Source organism: Staurois parvus, unplaced genomic scaffold (assembly GCF_062004578.1).
Source record: "Staurois parvus isolate SC_StPar_1 unplaced genomic scaffold, SC_StPar_1.0 ptg000560l, whole genome shotgun sequence".
Taxonomy (NCBI): domain Eukaryota; kingdom Metazoa; phylum Chordata; class Amphibia; order Anura; family Ranidae; genus Staurois; species Staurois parvus.
The window spans coordinates 1,483,563-1,499,538 of NW_028318356.1; the positions used below are offsets into that span (position 1 = coordinate 1,483,563).

Here is a 15,976-nt window from a genome sequence, read left to right on the forward strand (position 1 = left end):
GTAGGTGGTAGGTAGGGGTGGTTTTAAAATGCTTCCAACAGGCCCAATTTCCCGGTTCTTCGGAAACTTAAATATGAAGACCATGGTTGGCAAGTGTGTGGGGACTTTAAGGTCTTGTGCATGCTGCTCGAGCAACAAGCTGGGTATACCAAATACCCTTGTTTTCTGTGTCTATGGGACAGTCGAGACCGACAAAATCACTGGACTAAGAAGAGTTGGCAGCCGAGAGTGCTAACAGTCGGTGAAAAAAACTTTGGTACCTCCCCATAAAGTTCTTCTACCACCTCTCCACATAAAATTGGGATTGATGAAGCAATTCGTAAAATCACTTCCAAGAGATGGAGAATGCTTCAAATACTTGGTCACCAAGTTTCCAGGCCTGTCGGAGGCAAAATTGAAGGAAGGTGTGATCGTCGGACCAGACATTAGAAGGCTTATAGTTGATCAAGAGTTTGTCAATACTATGATGGATCCTCAAAAAGAAGGGTGGATTGCATTTAAAGAAGTCGTACAGAAAATTTTAGGCAATAACAAAGATCCTCGCCACAAAAAGATCGTCGGACGAATGCTGAAAGCATTTCAAGCTTTAGGTTGCCTGATGAGTTTGAAAGTGCATTTCCTCCAGTCCCACCTTGACTACTTTCCTGAGAATTTGGGAGCTGTGAGTGAGGAACAAGGTGAACGATTCCACCAAGACATTAAAGAGATGGAAAGGAGATATCAGGGAAAATGGAGCATTACAATGATGGCAGACTACTGTTGGATGCTTCAGAGAGACATTCCAGATGCTACTCACAAGCGTAAATGCACCAAGAGGAGCCTCATAGGGAAGAAGAATCAAGTTTAGTGTGTGTAGGTGAGCTCATTTCAGTTCAAAAAAGGATTTTCATAAGAAAATTGTAATAAAACTTTAATATTATAAGTCTATTTCCATCTATTTTGAGGTATTGCCTTATTTAACATAGTTACCTAAATTGTCAGGAAACGTGATGTCCTATGACAAAATGGAGGTCATTTTCAGATTCAGCGCACCAATTTACATAAAGATTACGTGGAATAACCAAAACAGCTCTTGAGAAATTTTTTTGCAGACCTGTGTAATGATTCGTGGTGAAATTCGTCATCAGACACTGAAAACGATTTTGCGACTAAGCTCAGCGATGTGCGAACTTGGGCTCTTTTTCAAATTTCAGTGTTTTTGGTTTGATTATATTGAATTAAATTTATTTTTTTATGATTTATTATATTTATGATTTCGTGTCTCAAATTTTATCATACTCGGGATGTTTACTAGACTGTTGTTCGGACAGATTTCAGTGCGTTATTCCTAAAAATTACAAGCCTACAATAAAAAAACATTTCCATGCAAAAAAAATGTACTGCTTTGAGCACAGAAATATTGACATAATCAGACCGCTAGGGAGGTTAAACATCATCAGGCTATAGGGGTCGTCCCTCTGGCAGACTCTATAGGGGTCAAGCCGGAGGCAATTATATGGGGGAATGACCCTGAGTTGGGATCATCACCAGCAGCAGTACCCCCAGAGAACATCAACACAAGAAGAAAAAAGAGGGTGCAGAGGGGGGGAGGAGAAAAAGGGAAATATACTGTCAGGGATTTTTAATTTAATGGAAGTTCAGTTTTACAGAGGAAGAAGTACAAGTTTTAAATGAGGGATTAAAGTTTGCCCCAACTAAAATTTTTAGACAAGTTTGAGATATTCATAGACCTAGAAACATTTTCTAGAAAGTTAAATATTTTTACTTTTTTTTAGAAAAGAATCAAAACAAGAATACAAATATACAAACATACTTAACCCACAGTGGATTAAAAAAATAGATCCACTTGTAACCCTAAATCTACATCATATCAATATATAGTGGTTTTTAAAAACATGGTTCAAGAGGAAGTCAAAAAACCTGCCAGTGTCTAAATAGAAGGGAAATAATATTTGGGAAGGGATCAAAGCCCTGGAAGCAAGGAAAGGAGTGATCATTTTGAAAGAGGATTATGAGAAGAAATGGCCAGGTTATTGATAGGGAAACTTATGTAAGATTATCAGGTGACTCAACAAAAAAGACTTAAAGAAAAATTAGAACTTTTGGGTCTGAAAGGACAAAAGAAGATTTTGGACAAAGAGGCCAACACTCTCTTGGCAACGGTGCATGTAGAGTCTCTCTACATCAACATCAAACAGAAAGATGGGCTGAAGACCACTGAATGGGCCTTAAAAACACTATCCAGCACAAAAAACCCAAATAAAATTTTCTTAGGTTTGGAGAAGTGAATGGCAAACAATTACTTTTGGAATGAAAGTAAGGTGTTTTTTTTTTTTTTTTTTTTTTTTTTTTTTTTATATAATAAAGTTTAAAGGTGTGGCAATGGGAGCAAGATATGTGCTGAGTGTTGACAATATCTTCCTGGATGGGGGGGAGATTTTTCTAAAATGCAGCCCCAACTTACATTATATAAAATACATATACATTGGGGCAAAAAAGTATTTAGTCAGCCACCAATTGTGCAAGTTCTCCCACTTAAAAAGATGAGAGAGGCCTGTAATTGGCATCATAGGTAGACCTGAACTATGAGGGTCAAAATGAGAAAAAAAATCCAGACAATCACATTGGCTGATTTGGAAAGAATTTATTTGCAAATTATGGTGGAAAATAAGTATTTGGTCCCCTACAAACAAGCAAGATTTCTGGCTCTCACAGACCTGTACCTTCTTCTTTAAGAGGCTCCTCTGTCCTGCAGTCATTACCTGTATCAATGGCACCTGTTTGAACTTGTTATCAGTATAAAAGACACCTGTCCGCAACCTCAAACAGTCAAACTCCACTATGGTGAAGACCAAAGAGCTGTCGAAGGACACCAGAAACAAAATTGTAGCCCTGCACCAGGCTGGGAAGACTGAATCTGCAATAGGCAAGCAGCTTGGTGTGAACAAATCAACTGTGGGAGCAATAATTAGAAAATGGAAGACATACAAGATCACTGATAATCTCCCTCGATCTGGGGCTCCACGCAAGATCTCACCCCGTGGGGTCAAAATGATCACAAGAACGGTGAGCAAAAATCCCAGGACCACATGGGGGGACCTAGTGAATGACCTGCAGAGAGCTGGGACCAACGTAACAAAGGCTACCATCAGTAACACTACGCCGCCAGGGACTCAGATCCTACAGTGCCAGACGTGTCCCCCTGCTTAAGCCAGTACATGTCCGGGCCCGTCTGAAGTTTGCTAGAGAGCATTTGGATGATCCAGAAGAGGATTGGGAGAATGTCATATGGTCAGATGAAACCAACATAGAACTGTTTGGTAGAAACACAACTCGTCGTGTTTGGAGGAGAGAGAATGCTGAGTTGCATCCAAAGAACACCATACCTACTGTGAAGCATGGGGGTGGCAACATCATGCTTTGTGGCTGTTTCTCCGCAAAGGGACCAGGACGACTGATCCATGTACAGGACAGAATGAATGGGGCCATGTATGGTGAGATTTTGAGTGCAAACCTCCTATCAGCAAGGGCATTGAAGATGAAACGTGGCTGGGACTTCCAACATGACAATGATCCCAAACATACTGCCCGGGCAATGAAGGAGTGGCTTCGTAAGAAACATTTCAAGGTCCTGGAGTGGCCTAGCCAGTCTCCAGATCTCAACCCCATAGAAAACCTTTTTGGAGGGAGTTGAAAGTCTGTGTTGCCCAGCGACAGCCCTAAAACATCACTGCTCTAGAGGAGATCTGCATGGAGGAATGGGCCAACATACCAGCAACAGTGTGTGCCAACCTTGTGAAGACTTACAGGAAACGTTTGACCTCTGTCATTGCCAACAAAGGATATATAACAAAGTATTGAGATGAACTTTTCATATTGACCAAATACTTATTTTCCACCATAATTTGCAAATAAATTCTTTCCAAATCAGTCAATGTGATTGTTTTTTTTTCTCATTTTGTCTCTCATAGTTGAGGTCTACCTATGATGCCAATTACAGGCCTCTCTCATCTTTTTAAGTGGGAGAACTTGCACAACTCGTGGCTGACTAAATACTTTTTTGCCCCACTGTACATTGTTATTATTTGGTAGAGAGAAAAGGAAGATTTAAAATTGTTCTTGCAAGGGTTAAACATTAACCAATATGGCATTACATTTACCAGCACCATTAGTGATGGGATGGTGCATTTTTAAGCTCTTGAGATTTGGAAAGAAGGACCACTGCTTCTTACGCATACCCATTTAAAAGAAACAAACAGGAACAGATATATATCCATCAGGAGCTGCCACCTCCCAGGATTGGTGAGAGCCATCCCAAAGGGACAGTTCATGCGGATTAAACGTAATTGTCAGCGAGATGAGGATTTTATGGCTCAATCAAACATGTTAATGGAAAGATTTATAGAAAAGGGGTACAAGAAAGAATTAGAATTCGGGACCTGGTAAGAGGAATGGATAGAGAGAGATTGTGAACCAAACAGGAAAGGAAAAAAGGAAAAATTTGATATGGCCTTTGTAACTGGTTATAATATACAATATAGGGAGGTTGAAAATAGCATCAGGAAATATTGGCAATACTACTATGGGACAACTCCCTCAAAAACATTTTACAAAAAAAAAACTCTTATTTTTAAAAGCGCTCCAGGGCTAAGAAACATTATAGCCAAAAACACAATAAATGCCCCTAAGAATACTTTCTTGGAAAGAAAATTTTTTGGTTTTGTTTTTACATGCAAGAGATCCGAGGCCTGAAAAATAACAAGAGATAAAAACAGATTTACACCCAAATTTTATTCAACATCAGGTAAAAGATGATGTAAAAAATTTAATTGCATGTGATAGTAAATATGTCTTAACTTGCCCATGTGGACTGTATTACACTGGACGCAGAAATGGAAAGCTATCTAAACACATTGAGGAGCATTTTAATAATATAAACACTGACTGACTATAAAAAAAACATAGTTTATCAAACCATTTTAGAGTGGCACATAATCCAAATTAAAAGATATGCGCTAATAACAAACTTATACAAAAGTGTATGTCATCATCCAAAAAAACATTAGTGTTTTAAATAAATTATAGTGTCCAAACATAAATTAGTGTCCAAAATATATATATAAGTGTCCAAAAAAATATATATATCTTCAGTGACTTGAACCAATTGTGAGAAATCCACCACCAAAGGAGATTAAATAAACTCACCAGAGCTAATGGCTGGTCAGATTATAAACCAGCAACAGCGCTTGTGCTCTGGGAGCAATGAACCCGATGTCCAAATAGATATGGTGATGTTTCAGATACTTCCAGATAATAATCACAGCCAAACAACTTTGCAGCCCAAGCTCTTATGATGAACTTCTCCACTCTTTCTCATACCTCCATGAGAGCATGCAGTACACTCAGGGACAAAAAAGAGAACATAATGGTGCAATACGTTTTTTTCATTTATTTCTTTATTAAAAAAAGGTATAAGGAAACTCACAAACAAGGTGTCCAACAGACACCAGCTTCAATCGCAAAAAAAGGGTTGAGATACAGTTAACGCTCACCGCAGATCTCTCCCATACAGCACAGACCAGCAAGGCTCTCTAACGTCCACATCAAATAGGCTAAGCCCAACCGGTTTCGTCACACCGACGTCATCAAGGGGCGGTACAGATGGGAACGTCAGACAGCTCTTATAAATACCACCCTTCATCTACATAGTTTTAACACCCAGCCAATCACTGCATTCCTAGTCTCCTTAATCACGCCGGCTAGAACAGGTGTTTCCCAATTTAATTATACATATACTCTATTATATAAACAAAAAAGCTAAATATATATACCCTGCAGGTTTGAATCTGCACAATATCGTTCTCCTTCAAAATCACCCACAAAAAAATATAAATATAAAAACATAAATATATGCAGAAAAGCAATATATACCATCCTGTGCATGGCTCTTCAAACCACAGAAAAACCCTTAAAGGGCCATGCACAGAACTTAAAGCACAACTCTTCTCATACACAAAAAAATTTAAAAAATGTAAAATTTTATAAAAATATAAACCAAATTAAAATAAACTATATATAACAATCACTACATGTAAGCAATATTTTAAAATATTTATCTTAAAAATTAGTCAAAAAACAATTTAAATCAATATCTATGTTTAAACCTCTTGGTACTAAAGACTCCAATTCATATATCCAAAAAGTCTCCTTTTTTGATATTTCTTTAATCAGATCTGAACCCCTCCAATGACTTTTTACTCTCTCAATTCCATAAAATGTCGCTAAACTCGGATCACTATTGTGTCTTAATTTAAAATGTCTTGAAACACTATGTTTGTCAAACCCTCTCTTTATATTGTTCAAATGTTCATTTATCCTAGTCTTCAACTGTCTCCCTGTTCTTCCAACGTACTGAAAATGACACGGGCATTCCAAAACATAAATCACATGAGAGGAATTACACGAAATAAGTTGTTCGATCTTATATTCTTTCTTAGTTATATTTGAAATAAATTTCTTCCTCTTTATTTTATTCGATCTATTTATCGTTCTACATGCTTTACACCTGTTACAATGAACAAATCCCTTCAAATCGGGAAAAAAATCCACCTCTTTTGGCTGGGTGTTAAAACTATGTAGATGAAGGGTGGTATTTATAAGAGCTGTCTGACGTTCCCATCTGTACCGCCCCTTGATGACGTCGGTGTGACGAAACCGGTCGGGCGTAGCCTATTTGATGTGGACGTTAGAGAGCCTTGCTGGTCTGTGCTGTATGGGAGAGATCTGCGGTGAGCGTTAACTGTATCTCAACCCTTTTTTTGCGATTGAAGCTGGTGTCTGTTGGACACCTTGTTTGTGAGTTTCCTTATACCTTCTTTAATAAAGAGATAAATGAAAAAAACGTATTGCACCATTATGTTCTCTTTTTTGTCCCTGAGTGTACTGCATGCTCTCATGGAGGTATGAGAGAGTGGAGAAGTTCATCATAAGAGCTTGGGCTGCAAAGTTGTCTGGCTGTGATTATTATCTGGAAGTATCTGAAACATCACCATATCTATTTGGACATCGGGTTCATTGCTCCCAGAGCACAAGCGCTGTTGCTGGTTTATAATCTGACCAGCCATTAGCTCTGGTGAGTTTATTTAATCTCCTTTTGGTGGTGGATTTCTCACAATTGGTTCAAGTCACTGAAGATATATATATTTTTTTGGACACTTATATATATTTTTTGGACACTAATTTATGTTTGGACACTATAATTTATTTAAAACACTAATGTTTTTTTGGATGATGACATACACTTTTGTATAAGTTTGTTATTAGCGCATATCTTTTAATTTGGATTGTTGCCAAAATTTATTTTGGGTGGGATATGCTGCTGACACTTTGGTGTTTTTTGTAAGTGGCGCTTTTTTCTTTTTTAATTTGGTATAGAGTGGCACATAACCAAGATCCTACCCTTTTGTCCTTTATTGGTATTATGCTGTTACACAGTTAATAATTATGTTAATGTTCATGAGAATTCATATAGTTTATTTTTTGTACCATTTCCTATGGACATTTCTATAGTTAGTAATGCTGCCATCCAGTGGCCCTATTTGGTAATGCATTTGTTTTATATTGCCTCCCTGAGATCTATGACACAGTTCCTTTGTATATGAAGCTCCTCCCTTCTTGAGTTCAGCACTTCCTGTGTCATTGTGGCAGCTAACAGACCACATGTAACAGGGACACATGTATTCTACATAGCACACTACAGAAAGAATAATCTTTTGACCGCATAATACTGGAAACCATTCATTCTGCTGTATCCTGCTTCACATGTACAGAATAAAGCAACTTCTGGATGAACACAGTATTGGTGAGTTCAGCTATCTGATAAGGATTGTCCACAGTGATTATATCTGCTTATACAGGCTAGGCAGAGAGGTCTCACAAGGGATAAATTGCTATCACAACAATCTGAGTCAGAATAGGTATAGACAGAATAATCAGACACTGGAGAGGAAGTGACCCAACTAAAAAAATCTCAAGGTAAGAGACGAGATACATTTATTAATTACATTCTTTGGCCCCTCAAGGGTTAAATATAGACATTGATTTGAACTGCTTTTTGACAAATTTCTAATATATACATTCCCATTGTTGGAGTTGGCATTTTTCAGGACATGTGCTGTAAGCTGACCACTGGAGGGTGTACGCACACTCCAACAAGAGGGAGAAGGTGGAAGAGAGGATTCTATACACACAATAGTCTGTTGTATCTTGTTTTTTTCACATTTTTTTTTAAAAACACACTTTTTTCACTTTTTTCAAATTTTCCCCATTTTGTCCTTTTTCATCTCTTATTAACATATAATTTATATTTTATTTCTATCTAAAGTGATTTTTTTTTTATATAGTAAGGTTTTTCCAAAATTTGGAATTTTCTTTTATATTTTGTTTAATATTTTTAATATTGAAATATCCATCTATCTCCCAAATAGTGGTCTTTATTTGACCACTAGATGGCAACATGCGAGGTAATGGATTAGGTCTATGAATATCTACACATTAGTATAATAATGGGCATTAAAACCATTTTCATATTTTTAAATTTATCCTTGGGGTATATTAATCAAGTATTTGTATAGGTTTTTTTTTTAATTCATTTATAATTGCATGTAAATCTTGACATTAACTCATAGAGCTGATGTTAAATATCTGTAAACCAGAAAGCTTAGAGAAACCATGTTTTTGGAGACCAATAATTCAATTGACCAGTCAGTGAATAGGGTAGACTATGCATATATCCTTGAGAAAATGGCAGACTAGAGCTTCCTGGAGACACCAAGCGCCGAAACATGTAGAAGCTGCTCTTACGTCCTTCATATCTAGTATAGTACTGACGTTATTACCAGCTCCAGGGATTGGAATGCACACTGCATTCCAGCAAGTGGAGTGGCGGTGCACACACGATCATTGTATTAGGGCCGAGATACTAGGCACCCACATCTGTAAGTGCAATTCTTATATTTTATGCTTTTATGAGAGGTTAATAAATGCTACACTATGAGAAATCCTCTTCATGATTCATGGATTCACATTGATGGAAAGCGGTTGGGCTTTGTGAAGAGTGGATAGTGGGGAACCTGCAGATTGTAGGTTTTTTACCTTAGTGCATAGAATGCATGAAGGTGAAAAACCTTCAGCCTTTAGAATCACTTAAAAAATTTTCATCTGATGCCTTTTAGTTCATTTTCATGCTGTTAATGTTGTTGGAAATGCCCTTTTTAAAGAGAAGTGGACTGGTTTTTTTTTCCCCAATTATACTTGCCTAGCTGGATGCAGCATCAGTCCAATGCTGCATCTGTCCCCCGTTGTGAGAACTCAGCATGACATAGTAAGGGAAGTTCCAAATACTAAATATCCAGTAATGAAGCAAAGTGATACCAAGAAAGTCCCAGGATGTCCAGGCTGTGCTCTATAGTAGTAATGCTTCATAGAAGTATCAGAGAGTGCCCTATGGTCTCATCTTGAATTGAGGAGGTAGGAAGGGAGAGGCATCACAGCAGGTTGCAACATGGGAGAAAGGCTGGAAACCTGCCTGGACATCCTGGAGATTGGATGGGTAAGTATCACTTTTGCTTCATTACTGGATATTTATTATTTGGAACTTTCCTTACTATGTCCGTGGTTTCCATAACAAGTATTTGCCAACTTTTGCCTCGCATGTTGGAAAAATCCTTTTTCTTTCTATTATGCCTAACTGCCTATGGAGTCTTCTGGCACCTCAAACTAGCTGGTGGCTCCCTGGACTGGCGAATGAATCTGGATCACAGTGAATCTTCTTACATGAGTATTCTATCATCAGCAAGATAAGTCTATAATTATATGGAAAGATACAGTCCAATTGCTCCTGGAGTCTTCCGGCAATCTCAGCAAGCTAGTGGCTCCCTTGTTTGGCCGTTGAACAATACAGTTGGGACAACTTTATATTATGATTGACAAGATATGCAACAAATAGGAGGATTCAACATCTTGTTTAACGTCCACAATGCACTTTGAATGTGTTGAACAGTTAAAAATTCCCTGTATCAATAATCCTTGACGTTATTAATTATGAATTTGAATAGTGGAGGATATTTTGTTTGGAAATACATCCAGTTTTATTCAAAACAATCTATGAAGTTGGCTTCCTCCTAAGGAAGTCAATTTAACATTTCTATAGCTCTTAATCTAAAGAAGCCTTTTTTATGTGGAGGTAAACTTCCTTTCCATCACATGCAAAAAGCACCTGTGTGGCTATAATATAATTTTGGTTATGATAGCTTTATTACATAGAAAAAAGTTTTAATTTTCAAATATACAATATAGTAAAATTTGTAAATATACAATATAGTAATAAAAAACAGTTTTAAAAACACAAAGCAACTAATTGTCAGTTCTTACAAAAAATAAGTGAAACAATTTTGAGCTGCAGTAAAACCTCCCACACCCAGCAACATTCACATTGAAACCACAGGATAGCAGAATAAGGGAGAAGAAAATAGACGTGTGAGAGGTCAGAGAGACAATAGCAGGAATACATGGTGAAAGTCTTGTGATCGAGAAAGGGAGCTTAAGTGGAGAGGCTTGAAAGAGCAATCAGAAGATTTAATTATCAGGAGGCAGTAGCTGGAGACCCAAGATGGAGAAGGGAGATGAGGAAGAGAATAATAAGTGAGGTGACCTCAGATACAAAGAGAGGGCAGAGCATGAAACTCAATTAGGAGACAGTAGAAGCAGGGAAGATAAGTGCAGAGCAAAAAGAAGGAAGGAGAGCAATAGGGAGGCAATACAAATTACATACTGTAGGAGAAATAAAAAATGTTACCTGAAAAGGATAAGTGAAACTAGACTTGTGTCCTGGGGAGAAGGAGATATAAGGATGAGTGACACCTGACCCATGTCTGGAGCAGAAGTGAAATGTATATGAGATAGGATATACAGGAGGGAGGAGCTACAGCACTAGGACGTCAAGCCGCCGGCACCACGTGGGTCCCGGTGGCCATCTTAGAACTTCATTACTGGTCAGTGTGTTTTTACTTCTGTTTTGGCTTGAATAAATACCCTCTGGTATAACGGTATCATACTATTAGCCTCCTCCTTTTTTTTGGAGCTCTTTGGGAGCTCTTACCATCTACAGATCAGGCGCACCATCACTGGCAGCGGATATCGGGGAAAAGAGGGATACCAGACCTTAAAGGGACCCCCTGGTTCTTTGAGATCTCTCTAAATGCTCAGATTGATTGTGTATCTGGTGAGTGCGCAGTCTTTTCACCTTTGAGAGTTATCACCACTTGTTTGGATCAGACTATTGGATCCGGAAGATCGTAACGATCTCCCACGCACTTTAATCTTGGATTCATACCTGGCACTGTGCACATTGCTAGTCACTGATTAGTGACATATCACACCACTGTTGAATCACTTTATTTTGTATATGCAAGCACCATGTCACTTTGATCAACTCACTTTGTGATTTATAATACTTATGCTTATTGAGTTGGCTGCAATGAAACAATTCATAGGTTATTACTGAGTCATTTTATTATTGTATGTGCTTACTATTTATTATTTTTTTTATTTTTATCAGGATTAAGGTTATTATAGCGCTACACTCTGATGTTTATTGTTTACTTGGGAGGTATATTTGGTACCTTTTGGTGTTTAGCAGCTTACTGACTTTTAGCGCTCGCTTATTTTTTCCCCTTTACTTTTGCAGCAGTTGTTTTCCTTTTCCGGGTCACAATCCTACGCAATGTCCTTTTTTTGTTTCTTTCGGTCAGTTGACCATGTCAACCACGCTTCATTAGATTGTTTTCCCAGAAACTGTATATGCCATCATAACCTTTGATACGGTACCACGCAACATGGCAAATTGGCAGCATCAGTCACAGGGGCACCAGCTAAGCGACCACCAACAGTTTAAAGCTCAGTAAGCAGTAACATGACTCCATATTATTAGCAGCACACACAGTGAATGACAAAAGCAAAGCTTTCCACCTGTTGGCTAGGTGTCTCATCACACAGCAGAAGCAAAGCAATGTTATATCACTTCCGCTTTCAGTGCAAAACATGTCATCACTTTAACCTCTACAAATCATGTAGTGAGATATATACTTTATTTAGGTGCTCTTGAAGTGCTGTAATATGTAAAAATATTCTATTGATGTGCTGTTTTTCTCTTTTATAGGAAAATGCGAAGTTCCATCTGCAAACTCAGTAAATGCACATATTTTTCTCAGAACACGTTCATATATATATATAGAAGGAGACAAATTAAGATTTCAGTGTCATCCAGGATATACAACTTTGGATGGACAGACAACTGGAGAAATTGAATGTCTTCCAGATGGCAGATTTTCTGGAGAAAAATGTTCCAGTAAGTAATGAGTGTATGTGTGTACTATGTAATAATGTATCATTTTATGAATTGGAAATGTGACCTTTCAAAATTCAGGATAACTATTACTATCACACCAGATCGGTGTTTTGTCCTGTAGTTTGGAATGAAGACAATTTATAGAATGCTTAATTTACAAATTCTAACATATAATATATTCCAATATTTTATAGTATGTATAACAGAAATAGGAATTAGAACTAATCTGAAGAGTGTAGAAAATATTAGAGTTCAGAGGTATGAACACTACATATTTTGGCTTTAGCAGCCCATAGATGAGGAGTTTTTTTTTTTTTTTTAATTCAACCAGCAATTGAATTCCCCCATTAACACATTCAATGTGGATGGGGGAATACTCCTGCTGAGCTATTGTATTCTGACAGTGGGGAGATTTTCCCACCATCAGAATACACCAGAATATACTAACCAGCAATGCTGATCGAGCAGTAAAAATCCAACAGGGTTGTTGTACAGAAGTTAATCGGTAAATCAACTTCTGTACAACTGCCCTGCCCATACATGGATCGAAATTCGTTCAGCCTGAACCAGCTAAATTTTGATCCAGGTATAGCCAGCTTAAGGGGTTAGCACTTCCACCTGGCAACACCAGGGTCATCAGTTTGAATCCCAATCACGGCACTTCCTGCCTGGAATTTGCATGTTTTCCTGTGCCTGTATGGGTTTTCTCCAGATACTCGGATTTCCTTCCACATTCCAAAGAGATGGTGGTAGGTTTATTGGCTCCTGTCTAAATTGGCCCTGGTATGTATGAATTTGGGATTGGGACCTTAGATTGTAATCTTCTTGAGGGCAGGTGTCAGGAATGGACTCAGCACTGGTGGTGGGACTCACCTGCCATGTAAGCTGCAGTACCAGGGCTGACCAGCGGGTGCTCTCAGCAGCCAGAAGCTCACTCCTGCAATCAGCCAACACCTGGGGCTGATTGCAGGAGGTGTATTTAAGGAATGGCCAGACCTGCAGTCAGTGCCTTGGTGTATGTTTCCCATGAGCCCCTGTACCTGCTATCCTGTGTTCCTGCCTATCTGCCTAGTTGCTGACCCTGCTTTGATCCTGACCTCTGCTGACCGTCTCCTGTTGAACCCCCAGCTTGCATGACATCCTTCTGCCTGATCCTCTGTACCGCACTACCCGTGAGTTACTGTACCCGGCTTGGGACCCTGACTATATTCTCTGCCTGCTCCTCCGGTACCTCACTGCCTGCACGTTGCTGACCTGGCCTGCCTGACTACGCCTGATGCTACCCATACGATCCATCCCGCACGGATCCAGTCACTACTGTCCAAACCTGCCAGCCCCTTCATAACAGGCTTTCCCCCGGTACATACCCTCGGTGGACCCCTCTACCACAGTTGGGTGCACTCGGGCCGCGACCTGGTCTCAGTCCTGCGCCAAGTCCATCCCCACCATCAGGGGCTCTGGTGAAAAGGCAGACTGGGGCTTAGACTCCGCGCCCTGGGGAATCCTGTTCTGTGGGTCACTAGAGATCCCGCTGGGCGGTGCCTGACAGTACCTTACGGCCCGCCTGACCATTCCACCTCTCCAGCCCTGACTACGCCTGTGTTCCTGAAGCCTGCTACTTCCCTGTGTCAGTCCACACATTTCTGCTTAAGCCCGGATCCCTGACAGCAGGCCTAATGTGAATGTACAACATACATGTAGAGCACTGTGTAAATTGCTGGCACTGTATAAATACCTGTTGTAAATCATAAACCATACAAAAGAAAATTGTTTTCTCAATACTGAAAAATGCTGACAACAATGTAAATAATTATATCACAAAACACTATGTATTTTAATAATAATAAACCTTGGTCTACACAGGAGTCCTGATCCTTTGAAAGATGATTGACATACCATTATTATTCAGACAGTTCATAAGCTTCCAGTTAACTTGGCAGTCTAAGTTTTTAGGATTGTTCCTGTTTCAATAAGCCAAGTTTCTGAAAGTGTATCTATGGTCAAAATGTAAAATCATATTTTACTTTCTATTTTATTTCAATTATTTCTAACACATCTGTTAATCTGGACAATCTTGAAGCTTATAAACTTACTTTGTAAAGATCCCCACACATTTAATTACTGTGCCCTGTTGATAGGCACTGCTGGCCACAGAACTCACAGGGCCTACCTTCTGAACTACAGAAACACTGAGAAGTGGTGTTTCAGGAGGCAGAGTCAGTAAAGGAAACACAGCTTACAGGCAGCAAGGTACCATGGGATATGTAGTCCTTCAAAACTGAGGAGAAGTTGCAATGAATGCTGGGAATCCAGAAATGCAGAACTCACAACATAAACGGAAAATTCTCAAGTAAAAGTAAAAAATACCTATTGTTTGTATTGCTATCACAATGCTGATGGTATAAATAGGACATACAGTATATGCTGAGGTCTTAGATTTCCTTTAACTCTAACTTCAGATCCAAGCTGTAACAGAGTATTGTACCATGTTGGCTATTGATTCATGTAGAAAGTTACACCCTTTATTCACTAACCCATTCAAGATCCAAGCTTTCAGGATAACTTGGATACCTTTTTTCAGGATTTATAAAGCCCATGAAGTGATCAAAGTTAATTGGGAAATATTGCATCTGTAATTACTTTTAGTGTAATTGCACTTTTGTTGACAAAGATAAAAATCTGTGTGATATATGGTGGTTGCAGTGATAGGGATTTTACCAGTTTTTTAGCAGAGTCCTATCTTTTTTCTAATCTGAAGCAACAGCTGTTTATTGCATCATGTGCTGTGCAGATTGAGTCTGAATGGGAGGGTGTAATTTCAGTATTCTTATGAGAACATCTGCAGTGTCTGCATCCCTTTATAAATTGTTAATCTTTAGGGAGTATCTCACCAAAACTGAAATTCCTATTGTGAAGGGTGCCTAAAATATGATTTGTATTTTAGTGCAGATTTCTTGGAAAATCTGTGAGCCAATCACACAAGCAGGAGATTACATTTGTGGAGGCACTCTGTACACCAATGGTTCTATACTTACCACTTTGAACCATGATTCTGACCCTAGTTGGCATGCCTTGACATTTGTTCCTAGACTTTTCTCTAGTCTGCTGCCTTCCCTGACCTCTATCTGTCCTTGGTTTATGCCTATTGTCTGCTGCATGACCTGACCTCTGCCTGTCTCTGGATTAAATTTATCGATTGTTTTATGCCCGGACTACAACTTTCCTCTGGATTTCATTATCAGCTGCTCTCCTGCTCTGCAAAAGTCTAAAGTCCATGCCTGATACTCCTGAAGACTACAGGTACTGTTTTCTTTATCAGGAAAACATGGTGCTGAGCTCCCGCACAAAATACCTACTGTATATACTAAATAAACTCAAATAACATAATTTAACAAATTTAATAAATCTCATATAAAACTCCACTGTGTGAGATGTTTAAACATATATTATGGACAATCTCATGTGATAATGTGCAAGAAAATACACACATATAAAGGAAAACTGCAAATCAAAAACTGAAGAAAATAGTGAAATTATACACGTGTCCCTTAAACAAGGCCAAAAGTGACA

General features: G+C 38.7%; 1 protein-coding gene across 1 annotated transcript in view; it reads left to right on the plus strand.

Annotated features, from left to right (window-relative positions):
• Window positions 1-12,406, plus strand: part of LOC149450910 (complement factor H-like) — a gene marked incomplete at its 3' end in the record, with an annotated part of 293,665 nt that extends 281,259 nt beyond the window's left edge. The window contains exon 7 of the mRNA XM_089691270.1: window positions 12,218-12,406. Coding sequence (XP_089547396.1) covers window positions 12,218-12,406 — 189 coding nt within the window. The remainder of the gene's footprint in view (window positions 1-12,217) is intronic.
• Between the last annotated feature and the right edge of the window lie 3,570 nt (window positions 12,407-15,976).